Genomic DNA, 23,200 nt, shown 5'->3' with positions numbered 1-23,200 from the left:
TCTACTCCATACTTCTCGAAGGATTTGGCCATATTCTTCCCCGTCTGGAAAATGGCAAGGACTTCCTTGTACCGCTTCACCACATCACCTGGTCCTCCAACTAATATAAACACACAAGAACAAGAAGGAATGTATCATTTGAATCATGAGATTGATGAGAAGAAAAAAACAAATCATTGTATTTTACTGTTAATGTTCAATGTGCCGCGAGACACACTAATCCCATATGTGACACCTCAACACAGTGTAGAAGGATTTTCTGGCACAACTTCACCAAGGTACATGGAAACACCATGACACACACAGGGAATTATCAAGGCTAAATTGGCAGAAAAAGAGGGGAAAATGCTAAATAAAAATGGACACATTTGGGGTGAATCATTTTTGGAAATGAACATTCATTTGGACCGTACTGGTCCTTCTGGTACATCCCTCTATCAGCGTGCAGGGCTTGAATTTAGCACTCGCCACTTGCCATTTGCGACCCAAATTCCTCAAGTGGCGAGACAGATTTTCTTGCCACTTGGCTAGTTAGAAAAATCGAGATTCCCAACTTTTGTGCCATTTATAAATCAAATTGAGATTCCCAATACTGTGCGCACCATTGCACCTTTTTATTTTTTATTCTTGATGTCAACTCCGGGTGAACCGTCCGAGTCTGACTCTGAAGAATGAATAGTAAACACTCTGAAGAACAACTGGAGAAAATGGACCAATGCAATGTCTCAGTTTGACCAGCAGGGGACACACTGTATAGTTCCTTAAATGGTTTAGCTGGTGTCTTGTGGTTGTCTTAAGACAGGCTAGGTTGGTTGTTGTAGTCTTTATAAGACACTTTCGAGCTAATAATAAAAAGGCTGCTTGTTTTTAAATTCACTTGTTCGTTCTCATTTGGACATTTTTATCCAGCCCAGAATAAACACATTATTTATACAATACACCTGCTGCATTATAGAATATACAGACAGGACAGGATCAAAGTGTTACTTTCAAGGTGTAATGCTATATATTCCTCCATAAATGTTAGATTTACAATTAAGTAGGCAACTACTGAAATTAAATTATACAAGAACACATCATGCAATCTCATTTTCCACCAATAGTATAGTAGTACACTACTGAATGATAATTGTAGCGTATAGAAAAACAGGATTGATGTAATATGGTACTACGATGACTGCTATATACAAGTGATGTCGAAATACAAAAGTAAAGCAACGTTTTGGTTTTTGCTAGTAAAAAATCTGGTTGGCTAATAACTTTTTTCATCTACTAGCCACTTGGCTAGTAAGTCAAAAAGTTAATTTCAAGCCCTATCAGCTTGTCATGACAGATTGATCTACTTGTAGGGACAACAGACACATACAGCTCAAGCCAGCCAAGAAATACGTTTCACATACCCCGCAGGCGAGAGCGATGTTTGCTTTTCTTCGCCTTTTTCTCCTTATCCTGTCAGAGCTGGATTCAGAGCTGGATTCAGAGTCATCCTCACTGTCGTCTTCACTGTCATGCTGCATCTCAGATCCCCTCATCGCTTCATCATCACTGTCTTCTCTTCTGGACTGTTGAGCCTCCTTGAGACATGTCAAAGCTATGGATGCAAGGATTGATAGTTGATTACATCAGTTTGATTGCTTATTGTATACAAACACCTACAACAACAAACACAGCTATGACACAACTTTCGCACCCACAGCGTACACACCCATCATTCTTTAACCCTCGAGCATCCCTTAAAATTAATATACACTTTTTACCCATAGTCCAAATTTGCCTCATTGACTACCATCTCATAAAAGTGCAATAAAAATGTAATACATATTTATTTTCACTTTCACCACATAAAATCTTTTCAACAACTTCAGACCTAGCCATAGATATAAAGTTAATTATAATCTTTAAACATTATTTTTACAACTCCTGATTTTTTCAATAGAAAAATCACAAAATATGCAATATTTTCAAAAATTAGGTTCAAAGTGAAATATATTACAGCATTGACTATGTCAATAATTGATAACATTTATTTTGATGCATTATTATTTTTGGAACAATGATTGTTCATTTAAAAAAACTTACACTCTTTACTTTCATGTCCAAATTTGCCCCGTTGACTCCCATTATAACCACATATTTTTTATGTACTGTAATTCTTACCTATTATAATTTTTTTCAGACGAATTCCTAATAAATCTAAGCCTCTACCTTCAAAATACAGAGAAAACAGGTTTTATGTCTGGTGACCCCCCCAAAACTAGCAGGGGCAGCAGAGCTTCATCACATCAAGTTTCAGTGACGTCTCATCCATCCCGCTCCGTGTTTGGTTGGGGTCTTTCGTTTAAAAAAGTGTCAGCCTGTCCCGTGGGGGACGGGTGCGCCTGCCCGCGTCGGCGGCCGGGGCGGCTCTGTCTCTCCGGGCGGGCTGGCCCCCTGCCGGGTGGGGGTCATTGGCCTGAAGGGTGAGGGCCTCCTGGCCGCGTGTCCGGCCCGGACCGGGTGGCCGGGGATTGCCTGGGTCGCGGTCCGCCGCCGCGGGATCCCTGGCTGCTTCTTTCCGCGCCGTGGGGGCCCCGCCCGCGGGCCCCCACGGCCGCCGCCGGGTGGGGGGGGGGGGCCTCGCAGGCGGTGGGTTGCCTCCCTCCTACTTCTCCCCTCTGTGGGGTTGCCGGTGGCCTGGGTTCCGGGCTCTTCCTTGTCGGCCTCTGGTCTCGCGGGTGGCGGGGTCGCTCCCCCCCCTCCCCCACTATAGATACACTTCAGGTGGAGCTTTGTTTGGTTTATTACACACACACACACACACACACACACACACACACACACACACACACACACACACACACACATACACACATATAGTCATTTAGTCACATGCGCACACACACACACACACACACACACACACACACACACACACACACACACACACACACACACACACGCATGATCATATACATACACACACACACACATAGACATACACACTGGCTTGTTCACCTGCATGCTGGCTCTCTAGTTTTTGGGTTTAGGTAGCGGTAGCGATAGCTTAGCTCAGACTGCGATCAGATCCCAAGATTTAGGTCGATTGCTGTTCGTGTTTTGGTTGGCTCCGTGCCGGTTTCGTGCTTTGTTTGTGGTTTTTTGTTGCAGATTTCCAGTGCTTGACGTGTGTTTCCGTGTGTTCCTGCTTCCTGGATTGGCAGTGGATGTCGTCACCCCCCCCCACCCCCCCCACCCCCTCCCCCCCCAAAAAAAAACAAAAAAAAACACTGGGTTTGTATGTGTATATTTATGTATGTGTACGCATATGTGTGCGTATATATATGTATATATTACATATAGTAATAATGCACATATATACACTTTTGGTTTCTACCGTCATGGTATCAATCAATAATATGTGTGCAGACAAGGTAAAAAAAAAAAAAAAAAAAAAAAAAAAAGTGTCAGCCTTCACGAGGTGTATTAGCTTCTACACACACCCTTTCAGTTACATGACTGAGAAGTCAGTCTTTCAAATTTACCGACGTAAACTTCAAGTGTTACTGAGTCAAATATGCAGCATCTTTTTGAAAAGTTTACATTTTGTCAGAATGATGTATTTGTTATGACAACTCGAATTGTGAACTTTTCAAAAAAAGTGTCATAAAGTTAACATTAAGAGCTAACAGTTTAACGTAGTTAGATTAATCTTACCATGTTTTCCAGATGAATTTCCCTTTTCCACTTTTTTCTTGTGCGTGGTTATCCTGGTCCTGCGAGGTGAGACTCCGAGCTCATCCATCTGGAGACGCTTCTGTAGCTGGGGCCGCGGTCAGTGCGCGCAAAGAAAAAAGTGCGGCGTGCGGCGTTCAGGCCAATTCGGAACTAAGGCTTTTAACTAAGGCCTAATAATTGTGCTCCTACTCAGGAAAGTCAGAGTCTTCTTGGAGAATCAGTTTTCTGACATCACACAACAATGTCTAATGTCAATGTCTGGAACGCTTTGAAGACAGAAATGGGAGTTTTCAATGGGGAAACCCAGAGTTCTGAGGTGTCATGAACGCAGCATTAGCGCGCACCAGAACTCAGGAGTTATCGCGGTGTAACCTGGGTGTAACTGCCTTGAAGGAGGAGCAGAATTTTCTGGCAGGACGGACAGTAATTTTAACAGGATAGCCATTTACCAAGCTGCACGTTTCATTTTAGGAGCACACGGCATGCGTGGGTTAAAGTTAGCAAACAAGTTGAGTGAGCTGACAGAAGGCAAAAAAAAAACACAAACACCTCAAACTAATTGAATGGCTCCAAAAGAAAAAAATACTGAGATGGAAAGTCAAGTGCAACCGGTGACATCACAAAATGAAGCTGAAGAAAAAGATTGTGGATCTGTGGACCGATTTGAATGGTACGTAACTTTGGCTAACATTGTGGAATAACTTTTTTGGTCAGTATTATTATTGTTATTATTATTATTATTATTATTATTATTATTATTATTATTATTATTATTGTTATTATTATTATTATTATTATTATTATTATTATTATTATTATTATTATTATTATTATTATTATTTTTATTATTATTATTATTATTATTATTATTATTATTATAATTATTATTATTATTATTATTCGCCAGCTTGATTTCATGATGGACAACATTGCTGCATCCTCAAGAACCCTTTCAAGAATGGCAAAGCAACGGGAGGTCTGCGTGACAGCGATGGAGAGGCTGCATCATAGAGAAGGACAGAGAATTGGGGGAAGGAGCATTTTGTGGTGATAGATGAGTCACTTCAGACATAAAAGAAAGGTAACTTTTTATATTAACTGCTACAAATTGTTAGGCTGCTAATTATGACTTAGTCTTGTGATGCCCAACGTTCAGGTCGAGACTGGACAAGACTTGAATGTCTGGGGAAGTTAGTGCAGGATTTTGTAATAGTGCTACCGCTGGTTGCAACCAGCTTCCTTGAAAAGGTCAAATAGGTAAAATAGGCAGGTTAAATAAGAGTTTTCTTTTTCCTGCTCCTTTCTGAACATGGATAAAGATGCAACTGTTTGCTATTTCCTTTGGTACAATTTGAATGTTTCCATGGGCAGAACAAGTAAATGAAATTAAATGAAAATCTGTGTTAGTCTTTCATCCTCAACCAATGATTGGTTAGCTCTGCTTTGCACACACCTTACCAGAAACGTCAGCAATGTTAGCAACGAAAGGCCCACCCTAAAAGACTGTTGGTTGGTTTTGCAACACTGTTTTTTTTAAAACTCACAAAACGTTTCCACCCAGACACCCGCTTATTTTTACAAAATTGAGGTGGAACTTCCCCAGACAATAATTTTGAAATATTAGAGTTTGGAAACGAGACTAGTTATAACCACATCACCAATGTGGAAAAATTAATTAGTATATTCAAAGATTCAATATGTAAAATTTGATCAGAATTTTGAGGTAAAACATTACAAAATCATGTGCAATTATCAGAAATATGTTTAGAAAGAAGAGTTTAAATGTTATGTCAAAGACATTTACCAATTGAAGATGCAAAAGGCACCAAATACAAGCGCAACAGTAAAAGTTGGTGGCGAAGTGCAAATATGCGGCCTCCAGCAGGGAGCAGGGTGCGGATTTTTATTTTAAAAGTTGTACCAGCGCTCCTGCTCCATCCCGCTCCAATTTAGCTCCAGGGCCACCCATACCTGACCCACAACCAGCTTGTTTTCTAGCTGGATCTGTTTGTTATCGAAAAGTATGTATTTGATTAAATTATTATTCAAACTGTGGGAGGGAAGAGATCTGAAACAGAACTCATACTGGAATCTGACGATGCCAGGTTTGGGTTTAAGTGTACAACGCTGCTTTTTTGGACAGGTCTGTGAGCAAGGAGCAAGAAAATTCTCACCTGCTCTGTTTCCCTCACATGCTCTGGTCCACCATCCTAATGTGGAGATCTATACTGTATTTTTTAGCCTGGTATTTGGCTGTACTTTGTGTGTATAAAAAGAGTTAAAAACTGCAAGATCTAACTGCTGTCTGAGCGTCGATCAGCTGAGCCAGAGCACAATGGGTGTGGCGCTACACAGCTGTAGCAGCATATGTGTATGTTTTATAACATCGGCAAGAAAAAAAAACATTGTTGATTGTCTTCTCAATTGCAGTGAAACGATTGGATTGCCGATCGACAGAAGCCAAGTTGAAACAGCAGCCCATCATTTATAATGTTCATGCTTATAGTGATGAAAAACAGAATGGGACAGAATCATTCCTATAGAAACTCTTAAATTTGGCTATAGTAATCATCCATTCCATGGAAATCTTGCATTCTACTTTGTCTAATCAGATTTGTCAACTTTATTCCTGCTAACATTAATGCTAACATAAATTTATCTGACACAAGGTTAATAATCTTGTTTCTTGTTCTGTCATTTTCCCCAAAACACAGTATGGAAGGGGCAGGATGGCTGGGGGCTGGAAGCGGAGGAAGTGGGTGTTCGGGATGCTGGGGGTGCAAAGCACGCGGAGGCGGCCAGGGCGAAGACATCCAGGGAAGCCGGTGCTTCGCTTGGTGGAGAAGAGGGGGAGGAGAGAACTGGTGCCACTCATAGCTCATCATGTCAAAAGGGTGCAGACATTTCCAGGGAGGATAAACAGAGGGTAGCCTATCATACTGTGTTATTGTATTATGTTACTAAATAATGTTTGTTCAAAGATCTCCTCTGTGCGAATTGTTGTTACGTATCTGTTATCACAGATGTATGTGTGTGTATGTATATATATATATATATATATATATATATATATATATATATATATATATATATATATATATATGTTATATGTTGTTATATGTTGTATACATATAACAAATGTTATGTTAAAATCTGTTTTATTTTGGTTTTAAATAAAAAGTGTAAACTTCTTTATATGTGATTGCTTAATTTACTAATGGTTAATTATGGTAAAGTAATGCTTATGAGGCAGTTAAGCATTAATAATGTGTTACCTAAGGGATACATGTGTTACACTTTACAATAAGGGTCCAGAATAGTATTTACTAATGGTTAATTATGGTTAAGTAATGCTTATGAGGCAGTTAAGCATTAATAATGTGTTACCTAAGGGATAAATGTGTTACACTTTACAATAAGGGTCCAGAATAGTATTTACTAATGGTTAATTATGGTTAAGTAATGCTTATGAGGCAGTTAAGCATTAATAATGTGTGTTACCTAAGGGATAAATGTGTTACACTTTACAATAAGGGTCCAGCAAGCCTTTACTAATGGTTAAGTAATGGTTATGAGCCACTCCTATACATTTATTAAGGTTTATGTCAGGTTACCGTTCATAAGGTCAGGTAAGCTACCTGATAACATACACAGCACCATTAGGAAATGATTACTTAAGACTCTAAATAGTTGTTTAATAATGCCCATCCAGTAAACATGTACACCATTAGCGAATGATTAGTAGATGTATTAGGTAGCTGTTACTTAATGCATATTCACTCCAAATATACACAACATTAGTAAATGATTACTAGGGACATTATTAACGTTTTACTTATGTATTAACTAATGTATTACTTTATACTAAGTAATGCATAAATAAGGATAAATAATTACATCATGTAACGTTTATTAATGCTTACTAATGTATTAATTAACTCTGAGCAGTAGGCATTAATTAACTGTTTATTAATGCATTAACTAATATGCTAATTAATGTTAAGTAATACATAATAATGGTTATTTAACTATTATTAAACTGTTAATTAATGCTTACTAATGCATTAACTAACTGTTTATTAATGCATTAACTAATATGCTAATTAATGTTAAGTAATACATAATAATGGTTATTTAACTATTATTAAACTGTTAATTAATGCTTAATAATGCATTAACTAACTGTTTATTTATGCATTAACTAATATGCTAATTAATGTTAAGTAATACATACTAATGGTTTTTTAACTATTACTAAACTGTTAATTAATGCTTAATAATGCATTAACTAACGTTAATTAAGGGACCCTTATTGTAAAGTGTTACCAGCATTTATTGTGTCAGAGCGTCTGCAGTGATTTAATTAGTGATTAATGATTTAATTAGTGAATAATGAACCTGCAGCTGAAGGGAAGAGGGCAGAAGATCGCAGAAATCGCAGAAATTATACCAAGATGCTTTTCGTCTTTTCATGGATACTTCTTGTAACAGTATCATCTGCTGAATTCTTATTAAATGGCATCAACTTGGAAGTGACGCTGGATCCGCGTCGTCTTTTGCTTTTGACTGTGTTGACCCGCTTCAGCGGCTCACAAACGTTTGGAAAGAGAAGCCGCAACAGAGAGAAAGCAAAAGAAAGAGAGACAAAGAGACACAGAAAGTCAGAGACAGAGAGAGAGAGAGAGAGGGAGGGAGGGAGAGAGAAAGAGAGAAAGAGAGAGAGAGAGAGAGAAAGGAAGAGAGGGAGGTTTCCAATGAGCCGTCCCCGAGGACAAAGCCCAGCCTCCTCTCTCTCTCTCTCTCTCTCTCTCACCCTCTCCCTCCCTCCCTCCCTCCCTCTCTTCCTCCCTCTCTCCCTCCCTCCCTCTGTTCCTCTCTCCCTCCCTCCCTCTGTTCCTCCCTCTTTCCCCTCCGGGCCTCAGAACAGTCTCAGTTCAGTCGCAGCAGCTCAGCAGAGATGGCAGCAGACGGGACGAGGACAACCCTTGGGGACCCGGTCCAGGTCCAGGACCAGGACCAGGACCAGGACCAGGACCAGGACGGGTCCAACGCCCCCAAGAGACACGCCCGGGTCACGGTCAAGTACAACCGCAAGGAGCTGCAGAAGAGGCTGGACGTGGAGAAGTGGATCGACGACGGCCTGGACGTCCTGTTCCAGGGTCAGGTGGGTCCAAGCAAGACCTGTTCCAGGGTCAGGACCTGTTCCAGGGTCAGGTGGGTCCAATCAAGACCTGTTCCAGGGTCAGGTGGGTCCAAGCAAGACCTGTTCCAGGGTCAGGACCTGTTCCAGGGTCAGGTGGGTCCAAGCAAGACCTGTTCCAGGGTCAGGACCTGTTCCAGGGTCAGGTGGGTCCAATCAAGACCTGTTCGAGGGTCAGGTGGGTCCAAGCAAGACCTGTTCCAGGGTCAGGACCTGTTCCAGGGTCAGGTGGGTCCAATCAAGACCTGTTCGAGGGTCAGGTGGGTCCAATCAAGACCCTATCCAGGGTCAGGACCTGTTCCAGGGTCAGGTGGGTCCAAGCAAGACCTGTTCCAGGGTCAGGACCTGTTCCAGGGTCAGGTGGGTCCAATCAAGACCTGTTCCAGGGTCAGGACCTGTTCCAGGGTCAGGTGGGTCCAATCAAGACCTGTTCCAGGGTCAGGACCTGTTCCAGGGTCAGGTGGGTCCAATCAAGACCTGTTCCAGGGTCAGGTGGGTCCAATCAAGACCTGGACTTCCTGTTCCAGGTCAGGTGTTCTCTGGTATAGAGGGTCTGTGTTAGTCGGGATAACAGCAGATTCTGGGCTTAAATTAGTGTCAGTTGGACTTGATAGTGACCCGTACAGTTACCCCAAGAACCGCTAATCAATCGTTCGTTCGTTCGTTCGTTCGTTCGTCCGTCCGTCCGTCCGTCCGTCCGTCCATCCGTTCAATCGTTCGTTCAATCATTCAATCAATATATCAATCAATCAATCAATCAAACCAGTGGTCCATGGACATTAATATTTGGACACCAATCCAGTTTCCTGACATTTATATGGACTTAATTTCTACGCCGGGGAAATACACGAAGCAAAGCTTGAAGATACAAAAGTCTTGACGCTTGGTCCGACTTCAAGGCAGGATTTGTTGTAGAAATTAGAGTGATGAAAACACCGGACTTTATGATTTGACCGTTTAACGTTAGCTACCCAAAAATCCAACATTACCTGATACAAAATAGGAACCACAAATCCACGTTTCTGTCCTGGAATCCAGTTGTTTCTGTGAATTACAGCGATCCATTTGTCTCTCTTAAGCGTATTTTTCGGCAGTCTGTAAAACGATAACTCCGATTTCTTGCTAAATCTATGAGTACAGTCGATCGCACAACAGCTCTTTCCCTTTTTAGATGTTTTCCAGTTGCTCAAACTGAAAGTTTACGCTGACACTCAGTCTTTCTGCCACTCAGTCTTTATTCACTCAGTCTTTCTGACACTCAGTCTTTATTCACTCAGTCTTTCTGACACTCAGTCTTTATTCACTCAGTCTTTCTGACACTCAGTCTTTATTCACTCAGTCTTTCTGACACTCAGTCTTTCTGACACTCAGTCTTTCTGACTCTCAGTCTTTCTGACACTCAGTCTTTCTGCTACTAAAGCCTGGATTCTGGTTCTGCCTTAAATCCACGACGAGTGTGCGCCGCAGACAAGACGTGCACCTTCCAAGAATTGTAGCTACGCGTCGAGAGGTCGCAGACCAAACGCAGACCGAGAGGGCTGTGATTGGTTCGCTTGCTGGCAACGCATTTCCGGTTCCGGTTCGTGAAGCAGTCGTGAACTTTCAACCTCTTTTCTTCGTGTGTGTGTGATTTTTTTGTTTTGTTTTTTTCCACAATAGTTGTCCTTATCTCTTTGATTCACTGTGACCGGAAAAGCCGGAAGCTAAACAAAGTATCAACCAGCGCTCTGGGGGGTTTTGCACCGCGGAGAAATGGAGAGACGGAGAAGAACGAAGGTTCACGGCGGCATCATGGCAACGGCGTCACGGCGACGGCGTCACGGCGACGGCATCACAGCGATGGTGTAGGCTCGGCATTGGTGTAGCACAGAACCATAATCCAGGCTTCAGTCTTTCTTACACTCAGTCCTTCACTCAGTCTTTCTGACACTCAGTCTTTATTCACTCAGTCTTTATTCACTCAGTGGGGAAACCTGCCGTGAAGTTGCATCTGTGACATCATGAACATTCCCTGTATAAACAGAGAGGTTTTTAGTCTGAATGTTCTGGGACGGAGGGGAACCTGAACCCAGACTCCAGGCCTCCAGGCGTCTGGGTTCAGGTTTAAGGTGTCGAGGGAGGCGGCGCCGCCGCCGCCTCGTTCTCCTTAGAAGGTCAGGCGTTCTTAGTCCGAGACGCTGGCGGCTACGAGACGCTGGCGGCTACGAGACGCTGGCGGCTGCTTCCCTCCCGGCTGGTCGGGGTTTCTGTCCTTACATGGACAGCCTGATGGAGGGAGGGGGAAGGATGGAGGGAGAGGGAAGGATGACAGAGGAAGAGGAAATGGGGGGGGGGCGTCTCTGGTCCCCGGAGGAGATAAACAATCTGACTGTGAGGTATCTGATGGGAGGGACGAGGAGACCAGGACGTAAACATGGCCTTGCAGGGAAATCCGTGACATCAGCAGGCTCTTTACGACTGAAACGTTTATCTAACCGTCACTGGGGAAGTTTTACCGGCTGCTTTTGTTAAACGAAAGACACCTTTGTTTCATTAAATCAGACCCAAGTTCAGAGTTTATGAAGTGGTGGAGCTGGTGGATGGATGGATGGATGGATGGATGGATGGATGGATGGATGGATGGATGGATGGATGGATGGATGGATGGATGGATGAGGGATGGATGAGGGATGGGCAGTGTTGTGCCTGTGAATGAAAGTCCCAGCCTTCAGGGAGTTGATTTACGAGCAACAGGGAGACTCACTGACTACTTTTCCATGCAGACAAAATTGGTGTTACGGTCAATATTCCGGTTCCTGAAACATTGGGAATAATGTGTTTCCATGCGTGAGCCTAACCCTAACCCTAACCCTAACCCCAACCCTAACCCTAACCCCAACCCTAACCCTAACCCTAACCCTAACCCCAACTCTAACCCTAACCCTAACCCCAACCCTAACCCTAACCCTAACCCCAACCCTAACCCTAACCCTAACCCTAACCCTAACCATGTATACATGTGATTGGAATCATTTGGGATATCAACTCAACTTCAACTAAACTTCCTTTTATTACCACACGGCTCGGCCGGTGGAATTAGCGTCACGGTGCAGGTGGAAGCTGCAACAAAACACCACAGCAGTACAAAAGACAGAACATTTTCAAGAGGAAAAAGACAAAACTGGACAAGGAACACAACAGCACATCAGACAAGACCACCGAAACAGGACAAGGAATTAAGCGTTAAGTAGTCATACAGCCGAGGGAAAGAAAGAGTCGTATCTCTTGTTCCTTTTAGCCAGTGACTTATAAATAATCCTCCTCTGGGAGCGGAGGCGCTTAAAAAGATAGTTAGCAGGTGTGAGGGGTTAAACAGATAGTTAGCAGGGTGTGAGGGGCTTAAACAGATAGTTAGCAGGATGTGACGCTTAAACAGATAGTTAGCAGGGTGTGAGGGGCTTAGATAGAAAGCTAGCAGGGAGTGAGGGGCTTAAACAGATAGTTAGCAGGGTGTGAGGGGCTTAGACAGAAAGCTAGCAGGGAGTGAGGGGCTTAAACAGATAGTTAGCAGGTGTGAGGGGTTTAAACAGATAGTTAGCAGGGTGTGAGGGGTTTAAACAGATAGTTAGCAGGTGTGAGGGGGTTAAACAGATAGTTAGCAGGGTGTGAGGGGCTTAGACAGAAAGCTAGCAGGGTGTGAGGGGCTTAAACAGATAGTTAGCAGGGTGTGAGGGGTTAAATAGATAGTTAGCAGGGTGTGAGGGGGTTAAACAGATAGTTAGCAGGTGTGAGGGCTTAAACAGATAGTTAGCAGGGTGTGAGGGGGTTAAACAGATAGTTAGCAGGTGTGAGGGCTTAAACAGATAGTTAGCAGGGTGTGAGGGGCTTAAACAGATAGTTAGCAGGTTTGAGGGGCTTAAACAGATAGTTAGCAGGGTGTGAGGGGCTTAAACAGATAGTTAGCAGGGTGTGAATGGCTTAAACAGATAGTTAGCAGTTATTTTAGCTGCCCGTGTGATGGTGTGGTGTTTGTAGAGGGAGTCCAGAGTTGTTCATGTTTAGGGATTTTTGAAGCCCTTTTAATTATCCTGTCCAGTCTGTGTAGTGTATGTTTGGATGTATCTGTCTGTGTAGTGTATGTTTGGATGTATGTGTCTGTGTAGTGTATGTTTGGATGTATCTGTCTGTGTAGTTTATGTTTGGATGTATCAGTCTGTCTAGTGTATGTTTCTTTCTTTCTTTCTTTCTTTCTTTTATTGTTTATTTTGGTCATCCAAAAAACAAAAAACAATGTTACATCGGTGCAACCATCATCATCATACAGCACACATGGGGAAAACAGCAAAACCAGGGAGGAACTAAAGAGATGGCTCAAAAGATGTGACCAAAAAAGGTGTAGGCTGAAGCATGAGCTTGTGATGCCTACCCTATTATCATACAATCAATACACACACGCACGCACGCACGCACGCACGCACGCACGCACGCACGCACGCACGCACGCACGCACGCACGCACGCACGCACGCACGCACGCACGCACGCACGCACGCACGCAAGCACGCACGCACGCACGCACGCACGCACGCACGCACGCACGCACGCACGCACGCACGCACGCACGCACGCACACACGCACGCACAACAATAATACATCTGTTACACTATCATATATTGGTGGATGCGAAGAAGCAAACAAAAGCCCAGTAATAATACTATGAAACCACTATGAAATTTGATGTCAATGAATTAGAATATATCCGTACAGTTTGTTACAGTATTTTTTTATACCCGTTGATAGTCTTAATTTTAAACATTCTTTTGAAGGTATGGATTGAACTACACATTCTTAAGTCCTTTTCGCAACAATTCCATAGTTTTACACCATTTACTGAAATACAATGTTCTTTTGACTTTGTTCTTGCCTTTTGGTTTTTGAATGAACCAGCATTTCTCAGTTGATATTTGTTCTCCTGGATTTGGAACAGCTCCTGGATGCTGCATGGAAGGAGATTGTTGTGAGCTTTGAATGGGACCAATAAAGTTTGCAACTTAACTATATCCCAGAATTTGAGAGTATTTAAATTTATAAAAAGAGCGTTGGTTGGCTCATGGAACGTTTTTTTCTTTATTATACGTATTATTCGTTTCTGTAATACAAAAATGGGTTTTAGATGGGTCTTGTATGTGTTTCCCCACATCTCCACACAGTGAGACATGTATGGAACTACAAGGGAACAATACAAAAGGTTGAGTGACTTTGAATTTAAAAATTCTTTTGATTTATTTATAATTGCAATAGTTCTAGACATTTTCTTTTTGACATAATTAATGTGTGATTTCCATTTTAATTTATGGTCAATGAGTGTTCCAAGGAATTTGTATTCTGTTACTCTTTCAATGGGAATATTGTTGATTTTGATAGAAATTTCTTCATTGATCTTTCGGTTTCCAAATATTAAAAGTTTGGTCTTGCTTAAATTTAGGGAAAGTTTATTGGTGTCAAACCACTTTTTCATAAAATCCATCTCCCCTTCCACTGTTCTCAGGAGCTGCTCCAGATTTGTACCATGGCAAAGCAAACTAGTGTCATCTGCAAATAGGACGCATTTAAAGAACCTTGATACATTAACAATGTCATTAATATATAGTATGAAAAGTTTGGGCCCCAGAACCGACCCTTGAGGGACTTGAGGGACTGAGGGACATTTTATTTTCAAAAAAGCTGATTTGGTTTCCCTAATTTGTACATATTGGTAACGGTCTGCAAGGTAGCTTTTTAACCACTGGTACGCAGTCCCTCTGATTCCATATTTCTCCAATTTCTTCATCAACAATTCATGATCAACAGTATCAAATGCTTTACTGAGGTCAATGAACACAGCTGCAGTAAGTTTGTTGTTGTCAATGGCTGTAGAGACCTGCTCTACTAAACTCATCACTGCCATTGAAGTTGATCTGTTAGTTCTGAAGCCAAATTGTTGATCACACAGAAGATTGTATTTTTCAATGTAGTTGTCAAGTCTAAGCACAAATAATTTTTCCAATATCTTGGAGAATTGTGGGAGCAGTGAAATGGGTCTATAATTAGTAAATAAGTGTCTCCGTCTGTTTGGATGTATGTGTCTGTGTAGTTTATGTATGGATGTATCTGTCTGTGTAGTGTATGTGTCTGTGTAGTGTATGTTTGGATGTATCTGTCTGTGTAGTGTATGTTTGGATGTATGTGTCTGTGTAGTTTATGTCTGGATGTATCTGTCTGTATAGTGTATGTTTGGATGTATGTGTCTGTGTAGTTTATGTCTGGATGTATCTGTCTGTATAGTGTATGTTTGGATGTATGTGTCTGTGTAGTGTATGTTTGGATGTATCTGTCTGTGTAGTGTATGTTTGGATGTATCTGTCTGTATAGTGTATGTTTGGATGTATGTGTCTGTGTAGTGTATGTTTGGATGTATCTGTCTGTGTAGTTTATGTTTGGATGTATGTGTCTGTGTAGTTTATGTTTGGTTGTATCTGTCTGTGTAGTGTCTGTGTCTGTGTAGTTTATGTTTGGATGTATGTCTGTGTAGTGTATGTTTGGATGTATCTATCTGTGTAGTTTATGTTTGGATGTATGTGTCTGTGTAGTTTATGTTTGGATGTATGTGTCTGTGTAGTTTATGTTTGGATGTATCTGTCTGTGTAGTTTATATTTGGATGTATGTGTCTGTGTAGTGTATGTTTGGATGTATCTGTCTGTGTAGTTTATGTTTGGATGTATGTGTCTGTGTAGTTTATGTTTGGATGTATGTGTCTGTGTAGTTTATGTTTGGATGTATCTGTCTGTGTAGTTTATGTTTGGATGTATGTGTCTGTGTAGTTTATGTTTGGATGTATCTGTCTGTGTAGTTTATATTTGGATGTATGTGTCTGTGTAGTGTATGTTTGGATGTATCTGTCTGTGTAGTGTATGTTTGGATGTATGTGTCTGTGTAGTTTATGTCTGGATGTATCTGTCTGTATAGTGTATGTTTGGATGTATGTGTCTGTGTAGTTTATGTCTGGATGTATCTGTCTGTATAGTGTATGTTTGGATGTATGTGTCTGTGTAGTGTATGTTTGGATGTATCTGTCTGTGTAGTGTATGTTTGGATGTATCTGTCTGTATAGTGTATGTTTGGATGTATGTGTCTGTGTAGTGTATGTTTGGATGTATCTGTCTGTGTAGTTTATGTTTGGATGTATGTGTCTGTGTAGTTTATGTTTGGTTGTATCTGTCTGTGTAGTGTCTGTGTCTGTGTAGTTTATGTTTGGATGTATGTCTGTGTAGTGTATGTTTGGATGTATCTATCTGTGTAGTTTATGTTTGGATGTATGTGTCTGTGTAGTTTATGTTTGGATGTATGTGTCTGTGTAGTTTATGTTTGGATGTATCTGTCTGTGTAGTTTATATTTGGATGTATGTGTCTGTGTAGTGTATGTTTGGATGTATCTGTCTGTGTAGTTTATGTTTGGATGTATGTGTCTGTGTAGTTTATGTTTGGATGTATGTGTCTGTGTAGTTTATGTTTGGATGTATCTGTCTGTGTAGTTTATGTTTGGATGTATGTGTCTGTGTAGTTTATGTTTGGATGTATCTGTCTGTGTAGTTTATATTTGGATGTATGTGTCTGTGTAGTGTATGTTTGGATGTATGTGTCTGTGTAGTTTATGTTTGGATGTATGTGTCTGTGTAGTTTATGTTTGGATGTTTGTGTCTGTGTAGTTTATGTTTGGATGTATGTGTCTGTGTAGTTTATGTTTGGATGTATTGCCGAACCATATAGTGATTGATATTTTGAATTATGGCGGTATGTGGATCAAACCAGCGACGCACGGAGAACGTCATGACGCAATTACCGTCATTTCCACTTCTTCTTCCTGTATCCAAATCCAAAACAAATGCTGCTTCAACTTTTCTCTCTCCTTCTTGTAAATCTTCTATCCCGGTACTTTCTACCGTCTACAAATGCAGAAATGTTCATATCCTTCATTCCATTTATGAAGTGATTAGTCTCCTCCTGGTCTTGGTTTCTCCGTGTTTAGAAGAACTTCCTGGACTCAAAAGACCAGGATTCCTGGTGAAAAGAACATGTAGAAAACAGATTCCTGTTCCTTTTGACGGGAAAAACCCGTTAGACTAAACACGACCAAATATTCGGGTTTTAAAAGGAGTAACCCAGGGGTCATTTGGGGGTTTTTGAAAACCTGAATATGAGCAAATTCCGGTTATTCAAAGGGGTTATTGGTGTTTACATGGCCGTGTAACCGGGTTATAGCTAATATTCCGGGTTATTGCTAATATTCCGGTTATAAAAGCCTTATTGATGCAGGAAACGTAGTCACTGATAACGTTCTACATTGTTGCTGATTTACAGCCTAGTAAAGTTTAAAGCCACCAGGACGATACGTGATCGTATCCAGGGAACAGGTTTAGAATCGGGGAGCTGTGGCAGGGTGGAGGAGCTGCAGCCACTCAGGCTGACGGGACACAGGTGTGGCCCGTCAGCCTCTCCACCCTGCCAGCCTTATAAGGGAGAGACTGAGAAGCTGCAAGGAGGACTGGGAGAAGCTGCTGTTGATGTCGGCTGGTGTGCTTGTGCACGTGTGGGTGTTTGCTTCTGGCGAATAAAAGGGTTCTGCACTAAACTCTGTGTCCTCTCTATCCTGTCGGTCGGGCCCCGTAGCACTCGCCCTGCTACAGGATAGACAGATAGATAGATAGATGAATAGAGCAGTGGATGGAGGGATAGATAGATAGATAAATAGAGCGGTGGTTGGATGGGGTGACTGTTCTTTCTTCTCGTACAATGACTGTTTGTTCAGAGAAACTGGTCTTTGTAAATATTATCACTGGTTCAGTGTTGGAGCCAAAACATGGAGCTGAAGTCACGGAGCGGAGTGAGTGGAGATACACGGGGGGGGGGTGGTGTATATATATATATATATATATATATATATATATATATATATATATATATATATATATATATATATATATATATATATATGTGTGTGTGTGTGTGTGTGTGTGTGTACTGGGTCCATGTACACGTGAATACTGGTTTGCTCTCCAGCAAACGTGTCGTGTGTTTTTAACTACGATGTCAGAATGTCGTCGTGTTTCATCTGGAAAAGTAATTTAATACGATTTATACATCAGAGCGCTTTATTGTCAGATAAATGTTCAACGTGCAGCAGATTAAATCACTTCTCTCTGACTCACGGGGCAAGACATAAGTCATGAAATAGAAGAGTGGAAATAAACAGTCTTGTTTAAACGACATGAACTAAAGTTGAATATTTACATGATGATGATGATAAGCAGAACATTTATGCACGTGTGTGTGTGTGTGTGTGTGTGTGTGTGTGTGTGTGTGTGTGTGCGTGTGCGTGTGCGTGTGCGTGTGCGTGTGTGTGTGTGTGTGTGTGTGTGTGTGTGTGTGTGTGCGTGTGCGTGTGCGTGTGCGTGTGCGTGTGCGTGTGTGTGTGTGTGTGTGTGTGTGTGTGTGTGTTAGGAGAGCGACATGCCGGAGGAGGTGAATATTGATGACCTGATTGATTTGCCGAACAACGAGCAGCGAGTCCAGAAGTTACAGGTACAGGATTTCATTTGAAGATGTTTATTTTGGACATTCATGATAAAAAAAGAGTAAAAAAACAGAATACAAATATATATATATACATATATATATATATATATATATATATATATATATATATATATATATATATATATATAAATAAACAAACACCAGCATTTAGTTGCTACTATGTATGTATGCAATAATAGAAGTAATTATAATGTATTACATTATCATTACTTTACTATAATACTACAATATAATAGAGAACAATAGACAGCAATGGTATAACGATACACTGAAATAACTAAATAAGAGTAGGACGAGTTATCGATCCTCATGTTGACTGATCTAACGTGTTCTTGTTCCTTTAATGACTTAATATCATCATGAATCTCTGATTACAATCTTTCTCTGTTTTAAACAGGAGCTTCTTCAAAGATGCCATAAAAACACAAAGGTATGTTTTTAATCTTTAATGACCAGGAACTGCTTATGGACAAGTCTCAATTCAATTCAATTCAAATCACTTTATTTATCCCAGAGGGGCAATTTAAAAGGACAAACTAACAAACACACGATTGCACATAACAGATTTTCAACGTTTAAAATACGTGTGTTTTTAGAGTCCACTTAGTTCTCTGGGGTTTCTGTACGATAGATAGATAGATAGATAGATAGATAGATAGATAGATAGATAGATAGATAGATAGATAGATAGATAGATAGATAGATAGATAGATAGATAGATAGATAGATAGATAGATAGATAGATAGATAGATAGATAGATAGATAGATAGATAGATAGATAGATAGATAGATAGATAGATAGATAGATAAACGTCTTTGTTGACTCCAGAGGATTTGATCTTTCTGAGTAGTTTCTGTCTCTGATGGAACTTCTTTAGAACTTCCTCTGTGTCGTTGGAAAAACATCAAAGATAGTTCCCAAGTCTAACTACAAGTTAGAAAGAAAGTTCCTAGTACTTGTAGTACTTGTAGTCCAGAATCTCTCCTGGTTCCCCTGAACGTTTGTGGTGACGGCTCCTGCTAGCTAGCTCTGTTTATGTGAGAAAGTCCTGATCATGTTGACTCCCTCTCTCTATCTCTTTTTCTTTCTCTTTCCCTTTCCTGTTCTCTTTCTCTCTCTCTTACTCACGTACACGAAATGGAACTACAGAATCTTTCATTCCTGTAAGGAACAACGGCTCTCTGTGCTGCTGCTCATCTTCTGTCCAACACAAACAATGAGTCTTTCTCTGGCACACTGTCCTCCCAGGACCCGCAGAGACGCTGGGGCAGGGGGAGGGTGGTAGCCACCGACGGTAGCCACCAACGGTAGCCACTAACGGTAGCCACTGACGGTAGCCACCAATGGTAGCCACCAACGGTAGCCACTAACGGTAGCCACCAATGGTAGCCACCAACAGTAGCCACCAACTGTACAAGCTTTTCAGTTTATACATGCAGCCGTTGGGAAGTATAATCCAGAATCACGGCATACACTTTCATTGTTATGCTGATGATACGCAGCTCTATTTGTCTATGAAGCCGGATGAAACAGAACCTTTAGTTAAACTTCAGGCATGTCTGAGGGACATCAAGGACTGGATGTCCAGAAATGTCTTGCTTCTAAATTCAGATAAAACAGAGGTTATCATTCTTGGTCCAGAGCATTTTAGGAAGGGATTAGATGGTGTTGCGATGGCTTCCAGTGCAACTGTGAGAAACCTTGGTGTTATTTTCGATCAGGATTTGTCGTTTAAACCATATGTTAATCAGGTTTGTAAAATAGCCTTTTTCCATCTCCGTAATATTGCAAAAATGAGGAAAATCCTCTCGCAGAGTGATGCAGAAAAACTAGTTTATGCGTTTGTATCTTCTAGACTAGATTACTGTAATGTGTTGTTAGCAGGATGTCCAAGTAATTTGCTGAATAGGCTCCAGCTGATCCAGAATGCAGCAGCACGAGTACTGACAGGAATCAGCAGGAGAGACCACGTCTCTCCAGTGTTAGCGTCGCTCCATTGGCTACCTGTAAAATTCAGAATCCAATTTAAAATTTTATTACTTGCATATAAAGCCCAAAACGTCTTAGCTCCGCAGTATTTACAAGACCTGATAGTGCCTTATGTTCCTGGCAGAGCTCTCCGCTCCCAGGGTGCAGGTTTACTCGTAGTTCCTAGTATCTAAATGTAGATTTGGAGGGCGGGCGTTCTGCTATCAGGCACCATTACTATGGAACCAACTTCCAATCTGGGTTAAGGAGGCTGACACCACCTCCACCTTTAAAACTAAACTTAAAACCTTTCTGTTTAGTAAAGCCTATAGTTAGTGTTTAGTAAACCTCTAGCTGGTGTTGGTAAATCTCTAGGTAGTGTAAACTCTAGTGTGTTAGAGTCAGTAGTCATAGTTGCAGCTATAGAACAAGACTATAATAGTTAGTCTCAAATATAGCTTGGTGGTAGATATGCTGCTATAGGCTTATGCTGCAGGGGGGCACCGACATGATCCGCTGGGCGGTGCCTCTCACCCTTCTTCTCCTCTCCTTCTCCCTTCCTCTCTTCTCCGTTTCCATTTTTATTTATTATAAATATCTCATAGCTATCATTTTTGTCCATCGTTCCTGTAGTTTCTTGTGCCGGCCCCCCTTTTTTCTCTTTTGTGCATGTTTGCAGGCCGGAGCCTCGGGAGCTGCGTTCTGGCCTGCGGTCCCGGTCCCCCCCCATCCCCGGTCATCCCGCTGCTGCTTCCACCTGCCTTCATTCTTGTCCCTGTTTCCTCCTCAGACCTTCATCCCTTCATCCATGTCCCTGTTTCCTCCTCAGACCTTCATCCCTTCATTCTTGTCCTTGTTTCTTCCTCAGACCTTTATCCAGGATCTGGTCTCCAGACTGGACGGAGTCCAGAAACAGGACGACCTGCAGAGCGAAGGCATCGAACACCCGGTGATCTGCACCCACCACCGCCACGAGCCGTACCACTTCAGTACCCCCCGCCACCCGGTCCAGAACCAGAACCAGCACCAGCACCAGACCCTCTGATGACCCAGAACCAGAACCAGACCCTCTGATGACCCAGAACCAGCACCAAACCCTCTGATGACCCAGAACCGGAACCAGACCCTCTGATGACCCCCATCCACCATGAAACCCCCAACACACATCCACCATGAAACCCCCAACACACAACAAACACACACCAACTGTTGGACCGATCAGCACTCGTTATGTTGGACGATGTGACGACTCTGTCTAGTTTTTCTCTCTGTTTTGTCTTTGAGGAGTCTGATGTGAGATGAGCTGATTGGGCTGATTTGGAACACCTGGTTCCAGTACTACAGTAGTCCAGTAATACAGTGTTACAGTACTACAGTATTACAGTACTACAGTACTTCAGTGTTCTCTCTCTTCCCTGACAGTCATTTGCTTGGTTTTCATTCTATTTTTCTTAACAACACACCACACATTTTCCACATTCACACACTGACACTACTGATCTCAACACCTATGGTACCTGGTACTATAACTGGTACTATAACTGGTACTAGTGGTACTATAACTGACACTACTGACGCTGACCTCCACACCTCACAAGTTGGTTTATTTTTCGTTGACGTTTTTTTCTTTAAAATAAATGGCATATATTTATTTGCGCTGTGTTGTTTTTATGGTTATGACAAAAGCAAGTATCAATGCAGGATTCAATACAGTGTAAGAGAGATCTGCTTACTTGCTAAGGGTTTGGTGATTGAGTTCAGTTTCAAATAGTCCCTTCATTAAAAACCTCAAATTAGGTAAAAGAATGAGAAATAAACTATTATCTTACTTATCATAATCAATACCTTAATTCTATCTTGTCTCAAGTTTTTGCCTTTCATCCTCATCCTGGTTACAAGACTCACTGACTACGTTTCCATCAGTAAAGATTGGGGTTCAGGTCAATATTCTGGTTACTGAAACATTGGGAATAATGTGTTTCCATGCTGAGCTAACAGGGTTATCCCTGTATCCATGGTAACAGGGTTATCCCTGTATCCATGGTGATTAATCATTCAGGATATCTGGATCAAACCAGCGACGCACAGAGAACGTGATGACGCAATTACCGTCATTTCTGCTTCTTCTTCCTGGATCCAAATCCAAAACAAATTCTGCTTCAACTTTTCTCTCTCCTTCTTGTAAATCTTCTATCCCGGTACTTTCTACCGTCTACAAATGCAGAAATGTTCATATCCTTCATTACATTTATGAAGTGATTAGTCTCCTCCTGGTCTTGGTTTCTCCGTGTTTAGAAGAACTTCCTGGACTCAAAAGACCAAGATTCCTTGAGAAAAGAACAGACAACAGTTTCCTGTTCCTTCTGATGGGGAAATCCTACGGAAGAGTAGCAGGGCCAAGATTTGAATTATTGTGCACTTCGAGAAAAAAGTCGAAATGTTGTGAATAAAGTAGAAATTTTGGTTAGGGGTTAGGGGTTAGGATTAGGGTTAAGGTTTGGGGGTTTTTGGTTTTGGGGGTTAGGGTTGGAGGTTAGGGTTAGGGTTTGGGGGTTTGGGGGGTTTTGGTTTTGGGGGTTAGGGTTAGGGGTTAGGGTTGGAGGTTAGGGTTAGGGTTTGGGGGGTTTTGGTTTTGGGGGTTAGGGTTAGGGGTTAGGGTTGGAGGTTAGGGGTTAGGGGTTAGGGTTGGAGGTTAGGGGTTAG

The 23,200-nt window shown here is 41.7% G+C and overlaps 1 protein-coding gene across 1 annotated transcript; it reads left to right on the top strand.

Annotated features, from left to right (window-relative positions):
- Positions 1–8,634: 8,634 nt before the first annotated feature.
- Positions 8,635–22,148, top strand: ppp1r14aa (protein phosphatase 1, regulatory (inhibitor) subunit 14Aa). Its single transcript, XM_061740679.1, has 4 exons — positions 8,635–8,878; positions 18,432–18,512; positions 18,925–18,957; positions 21,366–22,148. Exons 1-4 carry the CDS (start codon positions 8,672–8,674, stop codon positions 21,540–21,542), a joined length of 498 nt encoding a protein of 165 aa, XP_061596663.1. The 5' UTR covers positions 8,635–8,671; the 3' UTR covers positions 21,543–22,148.
- Positions 22,149–23,200: the final 1,052 nt, after the last annotated feature.

This window comes from Cololabis saira, chromosome 14, assembly GCF_033807715.1.
Source record: "Cololabis saira isolate AMF1-May2022 chromosome 14, fColSai1.1, whole genome shotgun sequence".
Classification (NCBI taxonomy): Eukaryota; Metazoa; Chordata; class Actinopteri; order Beloniformes; family Belonidae; genus Cololabis; species Cololabis saira.
Note: the sequence above shows the minus strand (reverse complement) of the source record. Positions and strands in the feature narration are given on the sequence as shown.

Bases quoted from the DNA above. Each gene is read 5' to 3' on its own strand.
- ppp1r14aa (XM_061740679.1), top strand. From the start codon at position 8,672: ATGGCAGCAGACGGGACGAGGACAACCCTTGGGGACCCGGTCCAGGTC. The intron at 8,879-18,431 runs GTGGGTCCAAGC...TGTGTGTGTTAG, and splicing joins ACGTCCTGTTCCAGGGTCAG to GAGAGCGACATGCCGGAGGA. The intron at 18,958-21,365 runs GTATGTTTTTAA...TTTCTTCCTCAG, and splicing joins GATGCCATAAAAACACAAAG to ACCTTTATCCAGGATCTGGT.